The 23,560-nt window shown below is 45.5% G+C and overlaps 2 protein-coding genes across 2 annotated transcripts; one reads left to right on the top strand and one right to left on the bottom strand.

The window, feature by feature from the left end:
- The first annotated feature begins 1,714 nt into the window (after nt 1–1,714).
- Nucleotides 1,715–18,354, top strand: pdcl (phosducin-like). Its single transcript, XM_067250233.1, has 14 exons — nt 1,715–2,144; nt 2,281–2,370; nt 4,247–4,363; nt 5,785–5,925; nt 6,230–6,373; nt 6,539–6,720; nt 6,809–6,892; nt 9,624–9,870; nt 10,132–10,418; nt 10,749–10,896; nt 11,787–12,281; nt 16,428–16,613; nt 16,952–17,133; nt 17,258–18,354. Exons 1-14 carry the CDS (start codon nt 2,138–2,140, stop codon nt 17,819–17,821), a joined length of 2,874 nt encoding a protein of 957 aa, XP_067106334.1. The 5' UTR covers nt 1,715–2,137; the 3' UTR covers nt 17,822–18,354.
- A 3,914-nt stretch (nt 18,355–22,268) lies between these two features.
- Nucleotides 22,269–23,490, bottom strand: rpl28 (ribosomal protein L28). The gene is made up of 4 exons (XM_067249710.1): nt 23,400–23,490; nt 23,010–23,133; nt 22,651–22,769; nt 22,269–22,400 (listed from the first exon to the last, which is right to left on the bottom strand). Exons 1-4 carry the CDS (start codon nt 23,478–23,480, stop codon nt 22,311–22,313), a joined length of 414 nt encoding a protein of 137 aa, XP_067105811.1. The 5' UTR covers nt 23,481–23,490; the 3' UTR covers nt 22,269–22,310.
- Nucleotides 23,491–23,560: the final 70 nt, after the last annotated feature.

Here is a 23,560-nt window from a genome sequence, read left to right as displayed (position 1 = left end):
CACCATAGTACACCTAACTGATTCAGCCTTCAGCAAGAGGTGGACTTGAGCTATAGAATCATATGTAACAGAGATGAACAAACCCAGGAAGACGTACATGGAATAACATGACTTTCTACTGTACTACACGAAAGAAAACAGCTTTCAGTCCAAGAGGTGTGTGCATGATTGTCTTGCTTCCTTTGGGACCACTAGATGTCAAGAAGGGATGAGATGTAGATGTTCCAGGGGATGGCTCAGTGTGTCCACAGTCCACAACATTCCTGGGTCTCACAACACTACTTGTTGACATGGGCCTGGGTTAGCAGGCAGACATAAGCAAACATAGCTGGATCCGTAATCTGTCTGTGAGTAGTGTGCTGGGTCATTTATCTTGCATCTGGGGGGCTGCAATTCACTTGAGAGGAAAAGTCTTGGGTGACTCTGCTTCTTTCTCCGGAGTTTACAGGATGTCACACATCCTCAGTGACTTAGCTTGACTTCTCTATTTCTCCCTCTTCTTTCTTTCTCCACCCTGTTCTCTCCTTGTTTTTCATGACTCTATCCTCTTTCACGCACATACAGACCTTCCTCAAAACATATCTGCCTTCCTTATTTTCAAGAACATCAGCCTCCCACCACTCCACTCCTCAAGGCTTCCCCTTTCTGTCAAAACCCCCTTGCACTGCATCTGTGATTGTAAGGTTGTTTACATAACCTTCTTGGTCCTGATCCTCCATTGACGGTTCTGTCAGAAACCCCCTTTTTGGAAAGCCCCTGTTTTCCCCCCTAATCCTTTCATTTGTGATGTCCTACTACATGACAGTGTTTCCTTCCAATTCCACCGGAGGCGAAGTTGAATGTGTCAGAAGAAGGGAACCACGGTTCATGTAAGGCTTTTGGTGTTCTGTTTCTGTGACAGAATTTTAATTTAGAATGGAATAAGGTCCTTGAAAGAACTGAATGTGAACTTGAAGACTTTGATTCTGAACTTCATTCATAATCGTGGGAGAACAAAGCACTATACAATACATTGTATACATTACATACAATACATTACACCTGATGGTTCAAGGTCTCTTTCCATAAATGGTTTCTTCCCCAGTAAAATGGAAGCGTTTGTACTTCTTGGCAAACCTACCAGAAAAAAAGGAAGCTTTCCCCCTGGACAGCTTCCTCACCGCACAGTAAAAGATGTGTTGATCTCATTATTTAATAATTACATGCGGTCTGCAAGTACAGGTAATAATTCAAAATAAAAACGATTCATCCTATATAGTTGCATAGTCTTTATTGTGAAGCAAGCATTAGGCTATTAGGGGGCCCAAACATAGTAGGCATAGCTATGAGGAGAATTTAGGGGTGTTTCCTGGGACTAGATGAAGCTAAACTAACCTCCATACTATGCTAGTAGTTTTTAAGGAAATCTATGATCCACTTTCGATATGATGATTTGCTTTGACACACACACCACAATGGCACAAATCTTTCCAATGTTAACTCAGTGTCTCAAATCTAGCCTGTCAACCCAATTTGTAGGGTGTGTGTTTTCGTGTGTGCGCGTGCGTGCATGTGCACTTGCGTGCGCGTGCCTGTGTCAACTCTTACCAGCAGGGGGAGCCAAATAATGGATAGTTTTTTTCTCTGCAAAAGACAGGTAGCCTATTTCTTCCCTGGACGGAGGTACAGAGCACGGTTGCATATCTATGGAGACATTTCGGGATTTGAACCAGAATTTTGGAATGGAACTACTGGATTATGTGAAGTAGCTGAACAGATCACGCACCTTTTCTAACGTGTAGTTTTCTCTAATTTAACTTATTTAATTTCTTGTATAACATTTGCTGTTTCATACTCAAATTCAGCGTGAATTTGTAAAAGTAACATGTTAATGGTCTTTGTAGGGCGAGGAAGACAGAAGGGCGAGAATTACTTTTTAACACTGATTTTCTTTTGCCAAATGAAGATCAGATGTAACCTTTAGAGGTGTGTATGGGGGGTAGGGTCTAGTGTTGCGCATATGGCTGTGCTTTCATTTGCTCGGATGCAGGTCAGTAACTGCAGCACGCTGGAAAGTATTGAATGTTACTGCAGAGATCTGTAGCCAAACCACACACTGGTGACCAGAGCGTAGACAAAAATCTGCGCGTAGCCTAAAATGAAGTGTAAGTCTTTGGGAATTCTTACGACGCATAAATTAATGTATGGATATCTCAAATGTGAACAATTCTATTTAGAGTTTATTCCTATATAGACGTTGATGCATTCTAACCCTGCAACTTTATTTGGAATTTATTCTAGTGTCCGTCGTTGGATGTGTTTGTGCGCTTGTTCTGCTGCTGCGACAACACCTCAGTCGAGGTGATGTTGAAGTAGGACCCACTAATACAGGTAAGCATGTATGATCACCTCTAGAACGGTCACATACTTTTCATGTGCAGACGCGAAAGTTTTGGGCAGGATGGAATTGAACGTTGCTGGCATGCGGGCGTACTCGCGTGCTTTTTTGTCTTTGTACGTGGTCTCCGTCTCTTTCAGGCCTAGCCTTAGTTTCAGTGGACAAGCTTGGTCTTGTACATAACCTGGTCATGGTTAGGATGTCCTTCCCAGAAACGCCTTACGTAACACAATTATGTGGAATTACATGCCTTGACATTTACAATGATGTGCCCATGTTCAGTACTCCAGGCGGGCCAAAGAAGCCTTCAGGCTTTGGTCAGGCTGAGAGGTGAGAGAGGAAAAGTGGGAGAGGAGAGAAGAATATAAGAACTCATTGGAGAAGAGGGGAGGACGAGGGAGGAGAGGGGATGTGAAGAGAGGAGACAACTCGGAAGTATAGGAGAGGAGACAACTAGGAAGTATAGGAGAGGAGACAACTCGGAAGTATAGGAGAGGAGACAACTAGGAAGTATAGGAGAGGAGACAACTAGGAAGTATAGGAGAGGAGACAACTAGGAAGTATAGGAGAGGAGACAACTAGGAAGTATAGGAGAGGAGACAACTAGGAAGTATAGGAGAGGAGACAACTAGGAAGTATAGGAGAGGAGACAACTAGGAAGTATAGGAGAAGAGACAACTAGGAAGTATAGGAGAGGAGACTGAAGAAGACGAGGGGACAATAAGACAAAGGAGAGGAGGAAAGAAGAGAGGAGAGTGTAATGAAAGAGAGGAGAGAGAGGAGGGGGAAATAGGACAGGAGGGTGATGTGTGATAGACATGGTGAAGCTCCGTGTTGGGACATGTTGAGACTGAACAGAGATGGCCCTGATATGATGTCAAATGGGCACAGGGGGGAAGGTGTGTCAGCTCAGGAAAGACAAGGAACATCAAGGTTTATTTAACGTTAGTCTAGGCTTTAAGAGGTTAAGACCCATAAAGCACCGTATGTTTATTCAGTTGTTCCTGTCTACATCCTCCAGACAAAATCCTGGATACATTCGGCAACAAAACCGTGTGCCTCTTGAGGAATTCAAAGATGAACATAAAAGCAGATATAGAAGACGGCATGAGATCACTGTTAATTATTCAACAAGGATAACATTGGTTTGTACTTAAGTCATACAAAACCGGCAACAAAATACATTTAAAAACCACTAAAATAAACTATGTACAGGGAGCTAAAGAAATTGCAAAAAAGTACATGAATTGCTTATAAATGCAACTTATCTAACCTTCTAGTTCATTGATATAACGACCAGTGATGTACAGTTCCCTCCCTAAAGGAATTTATGAGATAAACAATCTTGGTTTAAAACATAAATCAGGGGAAGAGAATTTCTCCCCATAAAATGAACTTTGCCCACCCTTGTTAGGTTTGTATGTCATGTGGACATCAATCAAAGAGAGAGAATATGTAAGACAGAGAGAAGGAGCTGAGCAAAAGCTGAGGGGAATTATGTGTGTGTGTGCACATCCATGTGTGTGACCATGTGTAATATAACCAAAGCGCTCTTATAAAGTGACACCTGGATGCCTACAAGCAGTTTGCATCCATTCATCAGTGGAGCTCCACCATGTCAATGCTCCTATGGATGATCTGGGTTCATCAGGCCACATCAGTGTTCTGACAGACGTATAGCTCGGTCCTGTCTGCTGATGTCATAACCTCATACTCTCAGCTCAACACTGATGATCCAAACTGTTTGTCTTTTTTGTTTGATCTTCATGTAACCCGATGATTCATTGTCTGACTGTATTTTACCTGACCCAAGTGTCGTATCTGTCGACTGACATCCCCTTTTCTTTCTTTCATTTGTCTTTCCCTCAGTCAACCCCTGCTGTCAGTTCCCCTGTCAGAACTCGGGTGTGTGTGTGAGGTATGGCCTAGACAAATATCAGTGTGACTGCACCCGGACCGGTTACCATGGAGAAAACTGCACTACCCGTGGGTACACTGGCTGGGATCAGTCCCAATAATCTCTTTTTATTAGTGAGCTTTTACGAGGAATGTTGACAATGGCACTATTTCCTGTGAAGCGGGGGATATTTCCTGGGGAAAGTGAGAGGAATGTCCTCTCGGCCTTGTAAGCAGCACTAAAATGCCAGGCAGACTCAGACAAAGGCAAACTCATATGAACCAGTGGATACTCAAAGACTTCTTTTGCCTATTGGCAGAGCCACAAAGACAAACACACAACACACACACACACACAACACACATACAAACACACACACACACCTCTCTCTCCGTGAGGATGCATATGCTTTGAGAATGAGGTAATGGAAATGTTGTTCAGAACCAAGCTCCTGTTCCCAGTCCATAACATCAGACTGACCCTCATTAACACAGAACCAGCTGTCAGTACATAATTACATCACAATTGGTAAGAATTCAGCTCAGTCAATTAGAGTGTATTCGATGCTACAAGGCTTTTTTTTCTATGTGTGGAGGCATATTGAGGTGGATGTGTGGAAGGTTTATGATCATAGAAACAGAGTTTGGAATGCTGGCAGCGAGAGGGGAAGGGGGATGAGGGGAAAGAGACAGTGAAAGAAACAGGATTCACAATGAGGGAGAGAGTGGGAGAGAGTGCAAGAAGAATAACAGATGTTGATTTCTAATGTTCTACCCAACATTTACATTACATTTAGTCATTTAGCAGATGCTCTTCTCCAGAGCGATTTACAGTAAGTACAGGGACATTCCCCCCGAGGCAAGTAGGGTGAAATGCCTTGCCCAAGGACACAACGTAATCTGACACAGCCGGGAATCGAACTGCCAACCTTCAGATTACTAGCCTGATTCCCTAACCGCTCAGCCACCTGACTCCATCTAGAAGCTCTCCTAGTTCCCAGATACAGGCATACTACTAAACTCCAGACCGTTACATATCTACTGCTGTCTTCCGTGACTGCATGGTAATAATGACACAGGCAACGTTGTAGAAGCGTGTCTACACAATGCCGCTGAACGTGTCAAACTGGTGTGGTGGGTCTCCAGCTTCTACACCACCTGTCACTCAGCTCCACTTCACTTTTACCGATCTGTTCTGATCACCCTTGTATAGGGATGTTTTTATAACGTTGATTATTATTGATTAATTACTGATAATGGTTTACATAATTCATAACTGATTGTTGAGGTATTCATTTGTTAAATACGAACCTACATGATTTACCATTTGTTTGACTATTTCAAAGTGAAGTCACCCAAACAGAAACAAGATACTCTAATTGAGGTTCAGGTTAGGTTATGGGGTTAACATTAGGGTTAAGATTTGGGGTTGTGGAACACAGGGGCTGAATTGTTAGTCCCCACAAGAACAGCAATCCAAACTTGTGTGTATGTCTGCTTCCAACCCACAGCTGAGTTCTGGACCCGGGTCCGAACTCTCCTGAAGCCCACCCCTAGTGTGGTCCACTACATCCTGACACACTTCCACTGGCTCTGGGACATCATCAACCGGACCTTCCTTCGGGACACTCTGATGAGGCTGGTCCTGACAGGTTCGACCCGACTGAACTGATCTTCTGTAGGGACCTAGATGATCATGATAGTCACCTCACGATCCCCAGATCGTATAATTATCGTTTTCACCTGAAAGGGGTTTGAGCATGTTTAACTCACTAAGTTTTCAAAGAGATTGATTTAGGATGTAAGATTTGTGTATAAGCATGCCTGCCTCGTCATTGACTCTCCCGCAACCAAGCAGAGAGGAACTTCAGTGAGTTTGTGAACATCCGTGATACCTTCGATGATATCATTAGGCCTTTGGTTTTGTTCAAAGCTGTGTCGATGTTTGCTTTGTAGCCAGGTCCAACCTGATCCCCAGCCCCCCGACCTTTAACTCCAAGTATGGTTACCTGAACTGGGAGTCTTACTCCAACACCAGCTACTACACCCGCATCCTGCCCCCTGTCCCTCAGGATTGCCCAACACCACTGGGGGTCAAAGGTGAGTCTGAGGTCTGAGGTGTGTTTGTGTCCTTTTAGATCCTGTGTGCTTGTGTCCTGGCATGTGCATGTGATTGTGTGTGTGTGTACCCTTGCGTGTGATCATTAATCAGCTCGCCCACGCCCCCCCCCCCCCACACACACACACACACACACACTTCCCCAGGTAAAGCAGAGCTCCCAGATCCAGAGGTCCTGGTGGAGACGTTGCTCCGCAGACGGACCTTCAGACCAGACCCTCAGGGCAGCAACCTCATGTTCGCCTTCTTTGCCCAGCACTTCACACATCAGTTCTTCAAGACATACAACCGCATGGGCCTGGGCTTCACCAAGGCACTTGGCCATGGAGTGAGTCAGCCGGCCACCTATCTGCTACAGACTGCGACTCACTAGCCCACCACTGTCTTATAGACTGTGTGTGTGTGTGTGTGTTTAGGTGGACGCAGGCCATATCTATGGAGACAACCTGGCTCGCCAGCTTCGTCTGAGATTGCTCCGGGACGGCAAGCTCAAGTACCAGGTAAACACATCTTGTTACATCAGTAACACAAGTACCAGAGATAGTAAATACAAACAAATGACAAATGTTTGTTTTAGAATCAGAATCAGAATCAGAATGGGATTTATTCGCCATGAAAGTTTGCACAGACAAGGAATTTGCTTTGGCAGGAAGGTGCATACAATAAACATATACCAAAAATTTTAATATGTGGACTATCTATACTAAGGGTACATAAACTAGCAGTACTAAGTGGGATTAGAATAGAATTAAATATACAATAAAATAAAATATAAGTTGCCGTAAATTACAATATAAAAATACAAAAATACAAATATTACAAAAAATACAAATGTACAAGATACCATTATTGTAATGCAGTGCAAAAAGCAGTGTGTTTTAAGCAAGAAGTCATTAGAGTCAGTGTGGTCCCTCTGCCTTACATTTACATTTACATTTATTCATTTAGCAGACGCTTTTATCCAAAGCGACTTCCAAGAGAGAGCTTTACAAAGTGCATAGGTCACTGATCATAACAACAAGATAGCCAAAAAACATCGCGAGTAGCCAAAATATGAAGCACACATTGTGAACAACCAAAGTAAGTGCCAAAGGGAAGAACCATAAGAGCATGTAGTTAAACAAGTTACAATTAAACAACATGAACAGCTATAAGTGCAAGTGTACCTGTGGAAAAAAGCAATGCCTTGTTGAAGAGGCCAACAGCGGAAGGGAAGAAACTGGTCAGGTCCTGGTAGAGGATAGTGCCCAGGAAGCGGAAGGACTCCACAGTGTTGACTGGGGAGTCACACAGAGTGATGGGGGTGAGTGGGGCTGTGTTCCTCCTGAAGTCCACAACCATCTCCACTGTCTTAAGAGCATTGAGCTCTAAGTTGTTCTGGCTGCACCAGGTCACCAGGTTGGCCGCTTCCCACCTATAATCAGACTCGTCTCCACCAGAGATGAGCCCAGTAAGGGTGGTGTTGTCCGCAAACTTCAGGAGTTTGACGGACGGATGACTGGAGGTGCAACTGTTGGTGTACAGGGAGAAGAGCAGAGGAGAAAGGACGCAGCCCTGAGGTGATCCGGTGCTGATGGACCGGGAGTCAGAGACTTGTGTTCCCAGCTTAACGCACTGCTTCCTGTCAGACAGGAAGTCTGTGATCCACCTGCAGGTGGAATCAGGCACGTTCAGCTGGGAGAGCTTGTCCTGAAGCAGGGCGGGGATGATGGTATTGAAGGCAGAGCTGAAGTCCACAAACAGGATCCTGGCATAGGATGCTGGGGAGTCCAGGTGCTGTAGGGTGAAGTGGAGGGCCATGTTAACTGCATCGTCCACAGACCTGTTGGCTCTGTAGGCAAACTGCAGGGGGTCCAGTAGAGGGTCAGTGATGGATTTAAGGTTTGCCAGCACCAGGCGCTCGAAAGACTTCATTACCACAGAGGTCAGGGCGACGGGTCTGTAGTCATTATGTCCTGTTGGCCTTGGCTTTTTGGGCACAGGGATGATGGTGGAGGACTTGAGACAGGCTGGCACATGGCATGTCTCAAGGGAGGTGTTAAAGATGTAGGTAAACACCGGAGACAGCTGGTCAGCGCAGTGCTTGAGGGTGGCTGGAGAGACAGAGTCCGGCCCAGCTGCTTTGCGGGGATTCTGCCTCTTGAAAAGTCTGTTAACTTCACCCTCCTGAATGGAGAGAGTCGTCACTGTAGAGGGGGGGAGGTGGGAGGCCTCCTGGGTGGGAAGGGGTAGTTCAGGACTGTCCAATTGTCTTTCAAATCTGCAGTAGAACTCATTCAGGTCGTTGGCCAGGCGGGAGTCGTTAGTGGAGTGGGGGGCTCTGGGTAATCTGCCTGAGCCCTCTCCAGACAGAAGCAGAGTCGTTTGCAGAGAATTGGTGTTTTAGTCTCTCTGAATACAGTCGTTTAGCCTCCCTCACCGCCTTGCTAAACCTGTTCTTCGACTCCTTGAAACTGTCTTTGTCCCCACTCCTAAACGCGGCCTCTTTCTCTGACCTCAACCTTCTGAGTTTAGCTGTAAACCAGGGTTTGTCGTTGTTGTAGCTTACCCTGGTGCGTGTTAGTATACAGCAGTCCTTTAGCCTGCATGTTGGCCAGAGAGGCAAGCTTTTCAATGTTAGAGGAAGTAGAAAGCTTTCACATGCAGTAATAAGTAATTCAATAGTTATTAGTACCTGAATGTAGACGTGGACCATTCACTTTTGAGGATCTTTGTTGTCTTAGAAACAATTGCATTTTTGCTGGTCGGTTGGAATCCAACACTCTGGTAGGAGCAGTGTAGGCGAGCCAACATCCACAGCAAGCCCATTTTTCAGAGACTGCCATTTCTTCTCAGTTCTCATTCTCAGCTATAGCTTTATTGAAACTGGATTGATGATTGGTAATAAGCTAACTAGAGAGAGGTGATGCCATGGGATCCATCTTTACGGAACAAACATCCTCTTTATAGCTTGGTTCAGCAGCTGCGGTCGGGTGGTGTGGTGTAGAGGCTGAGAGAGATACTGGGATAAGTTAATGCTATTACTTGCCACGGTGTGTGTCTGTGCTCACATATTCCCTCGTTCCAAGACTTTCCCCATCCCAAAGGGCAAGCCTGTTCCAGAAAACAAAAAAGCTCAAGCTCCAAAAATTCTCATTGATGTAATCCACCGAACGGTCTTGTCTGAGCCTGCAGGATAGGAGTTCCAAATGTTTTTATAAGCTGTATCCAATAACAAACTCCCCTCCCAAGGTGATCAAGGGGGATATGTACCCTCCCACGGTTGCCGTGGCCCCTGTCAAGATGCACTACCCCCCGGGGCTCCCTGTGAAGAACCAGCTGGCCATCGGCCAGGAGGTGTTTGGTTTGCTGCCCGGCCTGAGCCTGTACGCCACCCTGTGGCTGAGGGAGCACAACCGCGTGTGCGACGTCCTGAAGGAGGAGCACCCCACCTGGGACGACGAGCAGCTCTTCCAGACCGCCAGGCTTGTCATCATCGGTGAGGCGGCTAGTGTTTTTCACTGTCGGAGGTCGAAGGTATCTCCCCTTTGTGTTTGTACCAAGTCTAGTAATGGATGTTGAATTGAGTATTCAGACTGTGGACTTGACTGTGTCGCGCAGATATCAGGAACAAAAAGGTGGGGGAATGGTTAACTCCACGCACACAAAGGGTTACTTGGGAGCCTACTTGTGAACACGCCTCAGGATTGCGTTTCTCCTCCCTCTCCACCTCCCTCTACCACGTGTTTCCCTCCACCAGGTGAGACGATCCGTATCGTCATAGAGGAGTACGTCCAGCACCTGAGCGGCTATCTCCTGCAACTCAAGTTCGACCCCACGCTGCTGTTTGGTTCCCAGTTCCAGTACGCGAACCGCATCTCCCTAGAGTTCAGCCAGTTGTACCACTGGCACCCCCTCATGCCCGATACCTTTGTCATTGAGGACGACGAGCTCACTTACCCCCAGTTCCTGTTCAACACCTCAGTGCTGACCAGCTATGGCGTGGAGACACTAGTGGATGCATTTTCCAAGCAGGTTGCTGGGCAGGTAAAGATGCCTGCTGTGTCCCTCTTGTGGTTGCTGGGATTACATGTTCTGGTTGCTGTATGAATGTTTTTGGTGACGTCAGTGTCTTCTTTGCTCTGATAGACTCTCAGAAGTAAAGAGTTTAACGTTGAACCGTGTTCTTTTAAGAGAACTTTCTGAGAAAGGATCCAAATAACTCCTTGTTCTGGTTCTGTGTATGACCCTGAAACCGGTTCCACTGTTTGTTTTACAGGTTTCTTCTACAGCGACAAATCGTATATTCTTTGTATCTTCATTGAATTAATTTTCTTTTGTTGGGGGGGATGGGGGTCATACTGTTTCATCCTGCAGATAGGGGGAGGCTACAACATCCACAACGTGGCAACCAGGGTTTCTGTGGGAACCATCAAAGAGTCCCGACAACTGCGTCTGCAGTCCTTCAACGCCTACAGGAAACGTTTTCACCTGAGGCCTTACACTTCCTTCTCAGACTTCACAGGTAGGAACCAAGGCTTTCACCCAAAGACACACTCAGGCACACACCTGCACAAGCAAGAAGCTAAGAACAAATAGCCGTCTTGTAAGGAAGCGATGGGATTAAGGGAGTGCGTGTGAACTCTTGAAGGTACATTCTGCACATATTTGGAGAGAAGCGTCAGCTTCATTGGCTCTAAGACATGCTCCATAGAAGCTTGAGAATAAACAGCCACAGGCAGGTTGGCAAATAGCATGGCCTGCGTATGTTGTGGTAGTGAACGGAGCATGGTACATCAGATGACTTCACTCACATTCGTGGGGCATTGCGAGGTGTTCAAAGGCAGACCTTTCCCTTTGAATGCCCATGATCTGCTCAGAGCACACATTCAAGGTTCCACGTGAGCTACTGTACAGCCGTGGCCAAAAGTATCGGGAGCGACATACATTTTGTGTTTGCAAAGCTTGCTGGGCCTTGGCATAAAATGACTGCTAACATAATTTCAGTAAGTCATATCATCAGCACAGGGGAAAGTGTGAACTAGTTCTAGCCAGGTTAAATCACTGTATCATTCTGATTGGATTTTAAGAGCAGATTGACTGCTGTAAAAGAGGGGACTATTTGCATATATTGAAAATGTTCACCCCCAAAAAGCTTTAAAAAATATGAAATGTGCCTTATTGTATTCCAGTATTATATAGAAACGTGTGAAAACACAACATTTGTCATTGCCAAAACTTATGGCAACGACTGTACAGTTCCCAGATCAACTGTAAGATAATAAATAACCAGTAAAGTTTCACTTGGGTTAAATGCATTTCTTTTTTTCAAGCACATCTTGTGTAATTTTCATTGGCATGTTGGCAGTTTTACGGGAGTACAACCCCCTCTCTGAGATCGTAATCTGTCTACAGGTGAGAAAGAGATAGCGCAAAAACTGGAGGATCTTTATAGCGACATTGACGCCCTGGAGTTCTACCCTGGCCTGCTGCTGGAAAAGACCCGGCCGGGGGCCATATTTGGAGAGAGCATGGTGGAGATGGGGGCACCCTTCTCCCTGAAAGGCCTTTTGGGAAATCCTATCTGCTCACCAGAGTACTGGAAGCCCAGCACGTTCGGGGGCCAGGCAGGCTTTGATATAGTCAACTCTGCCACCTTGAAGAGGCTGGTGTGTCTCAACACACAGACGTGTCCCTACGTGTCCTTCAGTGTCCCCAGAGAGGGGACACCCAACACAGGGAAGGGGACCCCCAACACTGGGAAGGGGACCCCCAACACTGGGAAGGGGACCCCCAACACTGGGAAGGGGACACCCAACACTGGGAAGGGGACACCCAACACAGGGAAGGGGACCCCCAACACTGGGAAGGGGACCCCCAACACTGGGAAGGCGACGTCTACTAAAGGAAGTGACGAGCTTTGACACACCGGACGTGGAAGTTGTTGACATTTTCTATCTGTCTGTCTTGAATACAGTGGAGATCATTTCGGCTCATAACAATCTGCTGCTAATCATTTTGATGTTTACAGAGAACTTCATTTCTGGCATAGCAGATGAGATTCACATTGGACTGAGAGCTGAGTGTGAATTTAGAACCCAACAAGACATTTTTGTGTCTGGCAGTATGCCTATACAGTATGTGCGTTTGTCTGTCTGTGCATGCTGGAGTTTGTCTGTGTGTGCATGTGTGAGTGTATGCGTGTGTGTTTGTGTGTATATTTGTGTGTGCATGCAGCTTGTGTGTTTCTGTATGTGTATGTTTTTGTCTCTGTGTGTATTTGTGTGTGTTTTTCCATCCATGGCCTATGCCAGTGTTGCCTCTTCAAAATGTTTGTTGGCTTTTTCTGCCAATGCCTAATGTAATGAAAAATACTCATTAAAAATTCAATAACAGTGTGAAAACAACCATACTCAAACAGTGTTGCCAGATGATTCTGATTACATTTGAAAAGACCTCTCAAAGAATGTTTTCGAGTTTCCAGACTTCCATTTTACCTAAACATTTGCACATATTTAACATCGTAGAACTTCACAGCAAGTTGTAGCACAGCTTTACGGATGCTGGTCACTGTCAGGTTGAATTCCTGCATGAATAGATACAACGCCATCTCCTGACAGTATTGTGAAATGCCAATGTTGAAAACATTTGGCAATGCTGGGTGAATATTAACCAGAGCTCTGGCTTCAATGGTAAGTCAAGTCTAGCATGAAATTAGGACTTAGATAAATGTATTTTGTGGCAAAGATCTTGCAAAGGAAGGGTTGTGAAACACCCAAAGAAGAAATGGACTAGAAGTAACCAGGGGCTTGAAGACAGCTGCAGCCATGCAGTGTACTAAGGTGGGAACGTCACAGGTAGAGAGGCGGGGAGGAGTTAGAGCCATCACACCAGAGGGGAGGAGTTAGAGCCATCACACCAGAGGGGAGGAGTTAGAGCCATTACACCAGAAGGGAGGAGTTAGAGCCATCACACCAGAGGGAATGGACAGAACGATAGACTGGTTATGAATGTAAATTTGTAGTGGTGTCCTGTTAATGGCCTTTGGGGTTATAGCACCATGTTTTTGTGGGACCTGGAGGAGTCCAAGCAGAGGTGTGATCTTCTCCTTCCATACCTTCTCTTATTGAGCAAGAAGGGATACGATCCCATGGGGACTAGCTAGAAGGGATACGATCCTATGGGGACTAACTAGAGGAGATATGATCCTATGGGGCATAGATAAAGGAGATATAATCTTATGGGGCCTAACTAGAGTAGATATGATCCCCAATGGGGAAATGGTTGACAGAGTCGTATTGATCTACTAAGACGAATTATTCCATAACTTTCTACTTTTCTTCCTGCCGAGCTTATAGTTGCAACCACGCAGTCTAGAAAGATAAACCTTGCACTTTATATCAGGGGGCGGGTGCAGGTCGCGGTTGTTAGCGAGTGAGGGGGAGAAATCTGGGCAGATTTCCCTGCTCAGGCACCATACTGGCAGGTCCCTCGCAGCCAGTGGCCCGGGGCTAGAGCCCCGGGGGACGGCGTGGTCGTTTGGCTACTTAAGTTCTTTTGAATTCAACATTGAATAATTATTACTGTGTTTAATTGTGGAGGGAAGTGGGATTGTTCTCATAATGTAATGAACAGTTTTTAATTTAAACATGAATAATTTTCTGGTGCTTCTATGATCATCATTTCTCCCATCCTGATGTAACACTGTCACATAAACACAACGTGAATATGGAAATGAGGCTTGAGGTATGATAACAACATTATGCTCACAGTATAGATCAGACAGAAACAGACAGTAGCATTCAATATTTGTTATTATTGTCTACATCACATAACATAGCATGTTATATCAGTTTTTGTTTAAAAGTAAAATATATATCAAGTCATACACAATGATTATTCTACAATTATATAATAAACAATGAAACAATCGTACATAGACTATACTTTGTTGACATTTATATACAATATACTGTACATTTTCGGTATAAATCAAATGAATACAAATACATACATTTCCTATGTTCATATATGTTCAATTCTTAAGTGAGATCTAGAGATCAGGATCTCTAGTCTTCCCAGAACAAAAGTGTCTCTCTAAGTCTCCTGACCGACTGAAGCTCTTCCCACACTGGTCACAGTGGTACGGCTTCTCTCCTGAGTGAACACGCTGGTGTGTCTTTAAGTGTCCTGAATGACTGAAGCTCTTCCCACACTGGTCACAGGGATGAAGGGAAACCATAGTAGCAGACGGGCTCTGATAGCAGCTAGCTCAGTTGTGAGTGGCTGTGGAGCGTCGCCATTGCTCTCTTGTGGCCGCAGATTGTAACTACGAACAGCATTGCTGATATTGTTCGAGGATAAGGTACCTCCCTCTTTACATAATTGGTTCTTTCTGCCGAGGTAGTCGTAGGCTAGTTGTTTGATTGGCTAGTCTGTTTCATCCGGTCATTGTTGTCTGAAAGGAGAAGGGAAGTAGACTGCGCCTAGCGTTGAGGAGAGGAGATATATTTTGTGGCTTGCTGGTTACATTTTAAGGTAAGCAAATACAAATTGATTTGCTAGAGCAGTAGAATGTTTAATTGAAATTATGTAATTAGTCGGTTTCTATCGTTGACAGCATTATCTGCAGATATATGCTATCCAAGTGCAACGAACTCTGATCTAGGCAGCGCTGTTTGGTCGCCAACCTTGGTTACATTTACATGTAGTCATTTAGCAGACGCTCTTATCCAGAGCGACTTACAGTAATTACAGGGACATTCTCCCCGAGACAAGTAGGGTGAAGCGCCTTGCCCAAGGACACAACGTCATTTGGCACGGCCGAGAATCGTACCAACAACCTTCTGATTAATAGCCCGACTCCCTAACCGCTCAGCCATCTGACCCCCACATAAGCTTAGCTAGCACTAGCTAGCTAAGCTAGCACTAGCTAGATAGCTATCTTGAACATGTCAGGTTGACCTAGCTATTGGTAGTGTATATTCACAGTGGACATAGGCGATAGCAAATTGGAATGGCATAATCTTTCTAGCATATTCCTAGTTTACGTTCGTTAGCTAGCCAACATACGCAGTGTCAAGTGCACTTCTGATACTGATAGCCAACTAGCTTCGTGCCTAATAGTCTGTGGATAAAGCAAGGTGTCAATCCGCTATTTAGTAGCGCCTAGTAAGCAATTTAGTTTTTTTTCTGTATGAATTAGTCCCCATACTGCCAGTGTTAAATAACGATACATTTTAAACTGAACATTTTTTTTAAACTCTGCAATAGGCTATATAATGCCTATGGCTAGTATGCCATGAGCGAGGGCCATTAAATGAGCTTCGTCAAAGCCTCCTTGTCGTTTCCAACTGAAAGTACTGGACTGCGGGCAGTGTATCTGCTTTTCAGTCAGTCATTGTGTAAGTCATCTTCAGAGTGGTGCTTAGCAAGAGGGATTTGTGATTCAGCTCCCCCTGTCTCTCCCAAGCTAATGGATTAGCCTAGGGCCTTGAGGTGAAGCCTGCTTTCCAATCTGACCCACACAGACTGATGAATCTGTACAAAAAATGTTTTCTTCTTCCGAGAACATCATTAGATGACAGTTGGGGCTAAGCCTTGACGCTTGGACAATGTGTGAATATATATAAATATATCTATTTTTTTTAATCCTGGGGATTTAAATGACTGGTAATCCATAGTTAATGATCTAAATGACCCACTTTTTGTCTAAATGTGGTCTTTAATAGGTAGGTTAGCCTAGTGCAATCTGTGCATTAAGGGATTATGCTGGTTAGTTAGACATAGTGCTGTCGGTGACATGATGTCCAGGTTGTTATTGCTCATTTTGGTAGCCTAATTCAAACAAACACAAGCTGAGCACAAGTTTAGCCCCACAAGCATTTTTTATATAAAATAAATTAATGAAACCGTAAACCTCTGTTTTTATTTATTGAACTAAAAGCTGTTCTTGTGGACCTCTTCTCAAACTCAGAGTCCCCTTATGTTACCATGTTGTTCTCCAGCCTCTCACCTGGGCTCAGTCATTCCACACACTTCCTCCTTGTCCCAGGTGAGTGGTAGTCATGACGACGCTGGATGATAAGATCCTGGGGGAGAAGCTCCAGTACTACTGCAGCAGCAGCGAGGATGAGGACAGCGACAAGGAGGATGAGGAGGGGCAGGCCAAGACCATCCGCAACCCCGACGTGCTGGAGCCTGAGATTGAGTACACCACCGATGGCAGTGCCATCAATACCGGTAACACACACGCACACCTTTGGCCCACATGTTCAGCAATCATGCAAATACTGTACATGCAAACATGTTCACTCCCCTTGCTTCTTCTCCAGCTGGGTTTTTCCTTCTCCATGTCTTTCTTAAAACAACTCTTTCTATATCTATTGCTTCTCACACAGTCCCAATCCCTGCTAATACAGTTTGAACTCGAGCAAATACAGTTTCCAAAAAAAGATAACCAAAGCTGATGCTCAAAAAGCTTGCTTAGTGGGGATAGGGGTACTGACAATTATATCCATGTCAGTGACTGAGTTCATGTTAACGATGATGATATCAATAATGTTGATGCTGCTGCGCAGGGCCGAAGGGGGTGATCAATGACTGGAGGAAGTACAAGCAGCTGGAGGTGGAGCAGCGGCAGGAGCAGAAGATGGAGATGGAGAGGCTCATCAAGAAGCTCTCCATGACCTGCCGCTCGGACCTGGACCTGGAGAAGGACAAGGAGAAGCAGAAGGACCTGCAGGACAAGATCCACAGCAAGGTGGGGGAGAGGAAGGGAGGGGAGAGGAGGGGGAGAGGAGGATCAAACCAGTGTTTGAGTATGAAACAGAAACCTGATGTGTGTGTGTGTGTGTGTGTGTGTGTGTGTGTGTGTGTGTGTACAGATGACCATGCAGGAGTACAACATGCTCCAGGAGGGCGAGGATGATGAGGACTTCCTGAAGCAGTATCGCCTCCAGCGCATCGAGGAGATGCGGCGCCAGCTGTACCGCGGCAAGCGCTTTGAGCAGGTCTACGAGCTGAGGTCCGGCGAGGAGTTCCTGGAGGCCCTCGACAACGAGGACAAGAGCACCCTGGTCATGATCCACATCTACGAGGCCGAGGTGCCCGGCTGTGACTCCATGGCGGGCAGCCTGCTGTGCCTGGCGCAGGAGTACCCGCTCGTCAAGTTCTGCAGCGTCCGAGGCTCTGCGATCGGCACCAGCGCCCTGTTCCGGGGCAGCGCCCTGCCCGCCCTGCTGGTGTACAAGGGAGGGGATCTGATCGGGAACTTTGTGCGTGTCACCGACCATCTGGGGGAGGACTTCTTTGCGGTGGATGTGGAGGCGTTGCTGTTGGAGTACGGCCTGCTGCCCGACAAGCAGCTGCTCATCCCCAAGACCATCCGCAACGGGGCCATCACACAGCACACGCAGAGCGACGAGGATTCTGACCTCGACATAGACTAGACACACACACACACACAACATCAATTAGGGCCCCCAACGTCTTCTGTTCTGTATCACGACTCGGCACGTTTGACACACGCAGACACACAATGACTGAATTGCATTGAACCCATGCAGCACAGCCTCGAGGGTTGTTAAGGACCTTCACATTCCGCGTTGCTCGTGTGGAGCTCTCGTCAACATGTTGTTTTGGTCTAAATCACCCCTAGCTTACTTTAACTAGGTAACACGCGTTATCCTTTTATTTGATATGCACAACGAATATATGCAGACATTACACTCTGAATGACATGTTGTATTTTTGACTGTAACTATTTATTCTTTAATTGTGGAAAAATCATTTGTCTTTTTTCAACATCTGTTTCTTGTGCATGTTCTATCATGACCTATTCTATTCTTCCCCCCCGTAGAAGTGTAAAAAAATCCTGTCCCAAACTGACTTTTGTGTTAGTTTTATACTTTTTTTTTATGCGTTTGGTCATAAATAAACCTGTTAAGATAAGAATTATAAAATGTAGCTGGATTTGACTAACCGTCTGCCTCTTCTCTCTTTCTTTGGTGGGGGGGGTCATGGAGATAAATCATTATTTCATCCTGTCCAACCCAATATACAATGGGCTTACAGTAAAACATCTAAAAGGACTCCATGAGATGGATTGGACTGTAGAAAGACCAGGAGAAAGAAACGTTAGTCTCCTGTTTATTCTGTGTTCACAATGGTGGGCAACATGAAGGATAACATTCTGTTGTGTAACAAAAAATACAGTCATATATACAACAGGAATCCATGAAGTGTTATTGTTAAGTATAGTAGTTGACTCCACTAAAATAAGATGGATAGCTACAGTTAAACAAAATGGAGCACTTAAACACTTTTAAAACTTGTTCATTTTCAGCCAGACAGAAAGTGTCTCAGATAGATGTCCATCTGTCAGCATCAAACACCAACTCTGGTCTGGTTCTCTCACTGTAGCTATAGATAGTCCAATATCAAATCAATACATTGCACCAGGCCCAGTTAGTTTGACGTAAATCAGTCCGAGGACGAGGAGGAAGATGACCGCTGAGTCGCTTAGACCAGTCCTAGGTTGATGAAGAGGAAGAGAACCAATGGGACGTCTCTAGACCAGTCCTAGGTTGATGAAGAGGAAGAGAACCAATGGGACGTCTCTAGACCAGTCCTAGGTTGATGAAGAGGAAGAGAACCAATGGGACGTCTCTAGACCAGTCCTAGGTTGATGAAGAGGAAGAGAACCAATGGGACGTCTCTAGACCAGTTGTAGGATGATGAGCAGAGTGGCACAGGGCAGGAGGAGGAGGAGGAGGGGGGGGGGGGAGCGCTTATGAAAAGGTCCGGTCGAGCCATGGAGGTCATGTCCGCACAGAGCATGCTCCAACAGAAGATGAGTCTCTGCACTGATACCTGCCCAGAGGAAACGGAAAAGAAAGATGGTTGACATGACGCCTGATGTTATCACTATAGTTAATACACCAGGTTCTTTTAGGTACCAGGTACCCACAAGGACATCTTGTTTTTATATTAATCAACCAGGCTCAGGTTACAAGCCCACTCCATCTATTTGCTTCATGTCCTTTGATCCAATGGAACATTTGAGTGGATTAACATTGCCTGTACCAGTCAATATAATCTATAGGTTGTTGAACCCCCTACTGTTCATATATTCCCATATGACCCCAGTTATTGTATATTGGACACAGATCAATGTCTGATAATGGTAAGTCCACTGTCCTCTCTCCCCTTTGCAGCAATCCAATGGATGTGCATTATGTATAATAGTAGGTTGACTGTGTGCGTCGGCCTAATGCGTATTCAGTGAAACAGGTCAGGGGAGAGAGGTGCCAGGAGGAGGTGGTTGATGCCATCGAAGAAAGAAGGGAGGGGAGAGGGAGGCAGTGTACTGACCGTGTTCGGACCACTCTTCCCATAGATGTTGAACGTCCTCTTCATGCGCATGATCAGGGTCTGAGTTTGAAATGAACAAAAGCTATAAATACATACATGAACGAGAGGAGCCTTCAACAAAAAATAAGACCGACCCCCCTTCCGCCCCGACAAAACAAAGGCATGAACACGAAGCAAAAACCAACATGTAACAACAGCACAAAGGATATAATGAAATAGCACAGGATATATCGGCCAAGTATAAAACCCAGAAACGCAAACACAAAACACGATTACTGAACACAGACCGTAGTTTTGGGGAAAATAATTCTGAGGAACAAAGACCAAAAACACACAGAATCCAGAACACAGGAGTTCAGAAGAGCTCAGACCAGAGTGGTGCCAGAGAAGCTGTTTGAGTTCTCGGAGGGCCTTGGTGAGGTTCTCCAGCTGGTCGTGGAGGTGGATGTTCTCCTCGATCAAGGCGTGGATGGTGTCCTGCAGCTCAAAGCTCCTTCCCCTCAGCACCAGCAGGACCAGGGGCAGAAGCAGGAGCAGGACCCGCCTGGATCCCCTCATACTGGTCATCACACTACACCATCACACCAACACACACACCACCTGAACCTCATCATCCTTCTCAGAGAGGGGAAAAAAGAAATCCAATTACGTCTTAAGTCTTCCTGGGCAGGAGCTGTGGTCCATCAGTGGAATGACCCCCTTGGTTCAGATACATTTTATTAGTTAGGAAATATGGGAGGTGGCTTATAACCCTCCCCCACCCACCCCTCCCTCCACATCCTCTCCCCCTCAGCCGGAGGTAGAAAGCTGTCAGTGAGCTACTTTCAGGCAGATCAATCCTGTTTCCACTCAGCTGGGCAGCCCTAGTGACGGGCAGGCAACGACCCAGACCCCATTAACAGATGTCTCTAATCCAGCAGGATAAAAACTCTTCTTTAGGCTTTTAAACCACAGTTCACATTCCCATTTATGTCTCCATAACATTGGATCCCCAGAGAAGACGCACTTCTTTCATCATTTCACTATCATGACTTTTCTGTTCGTAGGGAGGCAGTAGGAGCGATCAATATGTGGGGACACACACCCTTTTGATTTTTAATTAGGAGCAGCCCATTTGTCACACGCTGGGCAGCGATCGTTCTGCAGGGGAAAGACTGGACCCACATCTGGGTGGATGGGATCAAGGTAGAGGGCACAGCCTGGGGAGGACAGATCACTAACACAGGATGGATACATAGAAGATATAGAGTGGGGGGGATAGAGGCTGGAAGAACTGTTTCATATTTAGGAAAGTGTTTACAAGCATTTTCTTATGCCTGCTGTTTTAAAGAAAATTGCCATTCAAATGATGCTGCTGAACAGGCAGTGAACTTGGTCATGGTAATAGAGCTACGTAGAACTTTATCCCTGAAGGGAAATTCTAATGAGATGACGTGCAGACTGGTCTCACATTCAAGAATAAACAAAAAGGAAAAAAGGCAAACGGCAACGATCAATTTGATAAGGTTAGAACGTTCTAGCATGGCACAAGTAGGTCAGCCCAAACAAACTAGGTTCCCTGTCAGCCAGATCAGCCTGTTCACCATTGTTGAGACAATTACATTAAACAGCACTCTAGTATACATTTAACCTTCCTATTGTGTTTGAGTTCTTGAAAGTTGTTTTCAGAGTAAAAGTTTTTTTATTAGTTTTTTTTAATAAACCTTGACCTGTCATTTACATTTAGCAGACGCTCTTATCCAGAGCGACTTACAGTAAGTACAGGGACATTCCCCCGAAGCAAGTAGGGTGAAGTGCCTTGCACAAGGACACAACGTCAGTTGGCATGACCGGGAATCGAACTGGCGACCTTCGGATTACTAGCCCGACTCCCTCACCGCTCAGCCACCTGTCATTTATTCTCTTTAAGCCAACAGCCAAACATGGCCTAATGTCTCATGGGGCACACACATACTTGTGACATCTAATATAATTGGGGCTAAGAACTACTGAGTCTTCAATTTGCTTTCATTGACACAATTGACTGTTCCGGTCTTATGAGAGAATGTGGAAACGACAGTCAGGATACTTAGGTCAGCAGAGGACCAGCCATCTTTGACTACAATTAAATACAAGGGATGAGTGGAGACTTGCATAAGGTGATTGGGGTGTACACCTGCAAGAGAATGACAGCCTGCTGACCCGTGAATCATTCCTTCAACCTGCTGGATTTATCAGCAATGCACCTGAAACATACTAAAAAAGTAAATGGTAAAACTTCCAAGAAAATCTGTTGTCAAGTGTTGCTTACTGTCACACCCAATACAATTAATTACAGCAGCGGTCTTCAGGGTCCACTATCCTGTTTTAGATGTATGACCCATTCATTTTTAATCAGGTGCATGGAAGCAGGGAGGTGGGCCCTGAGGACCAGAGTTGAACACCATAGTCCAGAATGAAAAGATTGATATGGTATAACTACAATAAAAGACTTTAGTTTCTTTGACCGTCAGTTGACAAGACATTCAAAACGCAAGGCAAATGTTTTTTTTACACCGAAAACTTTTTTATTTATCATCCATCTGTTTATGCGGTCTTGGTAGCCCTGGAACGCTTCTTCTTGACCACCACAGGCTTCTGGCTCTTCAGGATGGCACTGGCGCGACGCAGGGCGGCCTGGTGGAACGAAACAAAGCACTCCAGTCAGCAGACGGTTCATTTTCACTCAGCGTTTTAGTTTGCATTTTTTTAAACTAAAAGGTTAGGAGCCACCCAATGAGGAGCAATCGGATGAGTCGCAATGCTCAGTGCGTCACGGCCTGCGGTATGCTGCTCTGCACGGCCTTCATCCTTGCTCAAACTGTACCAAAATGAGAAATGAACAACACTTTGGACCTGGAGGAAAGGACAGGAAGTGAGAGCTCACCATGCGCAGGTCCTTCCTGTAGTTGTTCTTGCGAATGATGTGCCTGAGGCTGCTCAGGGTGGCACGGGAGTTCTTGTTGATAGTGATCTTCTCGTACGAGCTGACAGGTTTACGTTGACCTGAGGGAAATCAATTAAAAGATTTGAGGATAACAGCACTATACACTTTGCTTAATGGATATTGACCCAAGCCCAACTGTGACAATCTGTGGCAAAATACAAATTACTACAGCCATTATATTCATGTAGCTCTTCTAGCTAAAATCACACAAAATAAGTGATAATCTGATCATATTGACCCCTACAATGACAGCATAACAGTAAACACTGTTACAGGGTTTAGGGGACGCTCCTGTTTACCTGCACGCTTCTTCAGCACCACCACCACACCCTTGCCGTCAGCGGCAGGCTGCACGCCCACTGTCTTCCTGTGCACCAGCCCATTGAAGCGGAACGAGTTCTTGGACTTCAGGTTGTTGGGCTCCTGGAGACCATGAGATGACGGCATCATACACAGTCCAGAACGCATCAGCACTTCACTTATCACTCAGATGAGGGCCATTTACACCCCTCTGAATCAGTGCGAACTTTACTTTTATATTTGGATCAATTCGAGGCAACAAACTCATACATTTGCTGACGTGGGTTCCTATTACAAGCTTAAGTTATTTTGTGATTTTCCATGCAGCCTATAACATGGTCGTCCGGCTCTTGAGGCAGTCAGAAGCAACATTGTAGTACTGTACTCACGGTACTGTAGGTCTGTCCGTTCCTCTTGATGAGGAAGCTGGAGCAGTTCCTGATGACCATCCACTGCAGATGAGCAGACATGTTGGCAAACCTGGAAGGAACACGAGAACGTGTCAGTACACACACCAGTGGCAGACCACTGGGGCAACCATGATATGTAG

Source organism: Osmerus mordax, chromosome 14 (assembly GCF_038355195.1).
Source record: "Osmerus mordax isolate fOsmMor3 chromosome 14, fOsmMor3.pri, whole genome shotgun sequence".
NCBI lineage: Eukaryota > Metazoa > Chordata > Actinopteri > Osmeriformes > Osmeridae > Osmerus > Osmerus mordax.
Note: the sequence above shows the minus strand (reverse complement) of the source record. Positions and strands in the feature narration are given on the sequence as shown.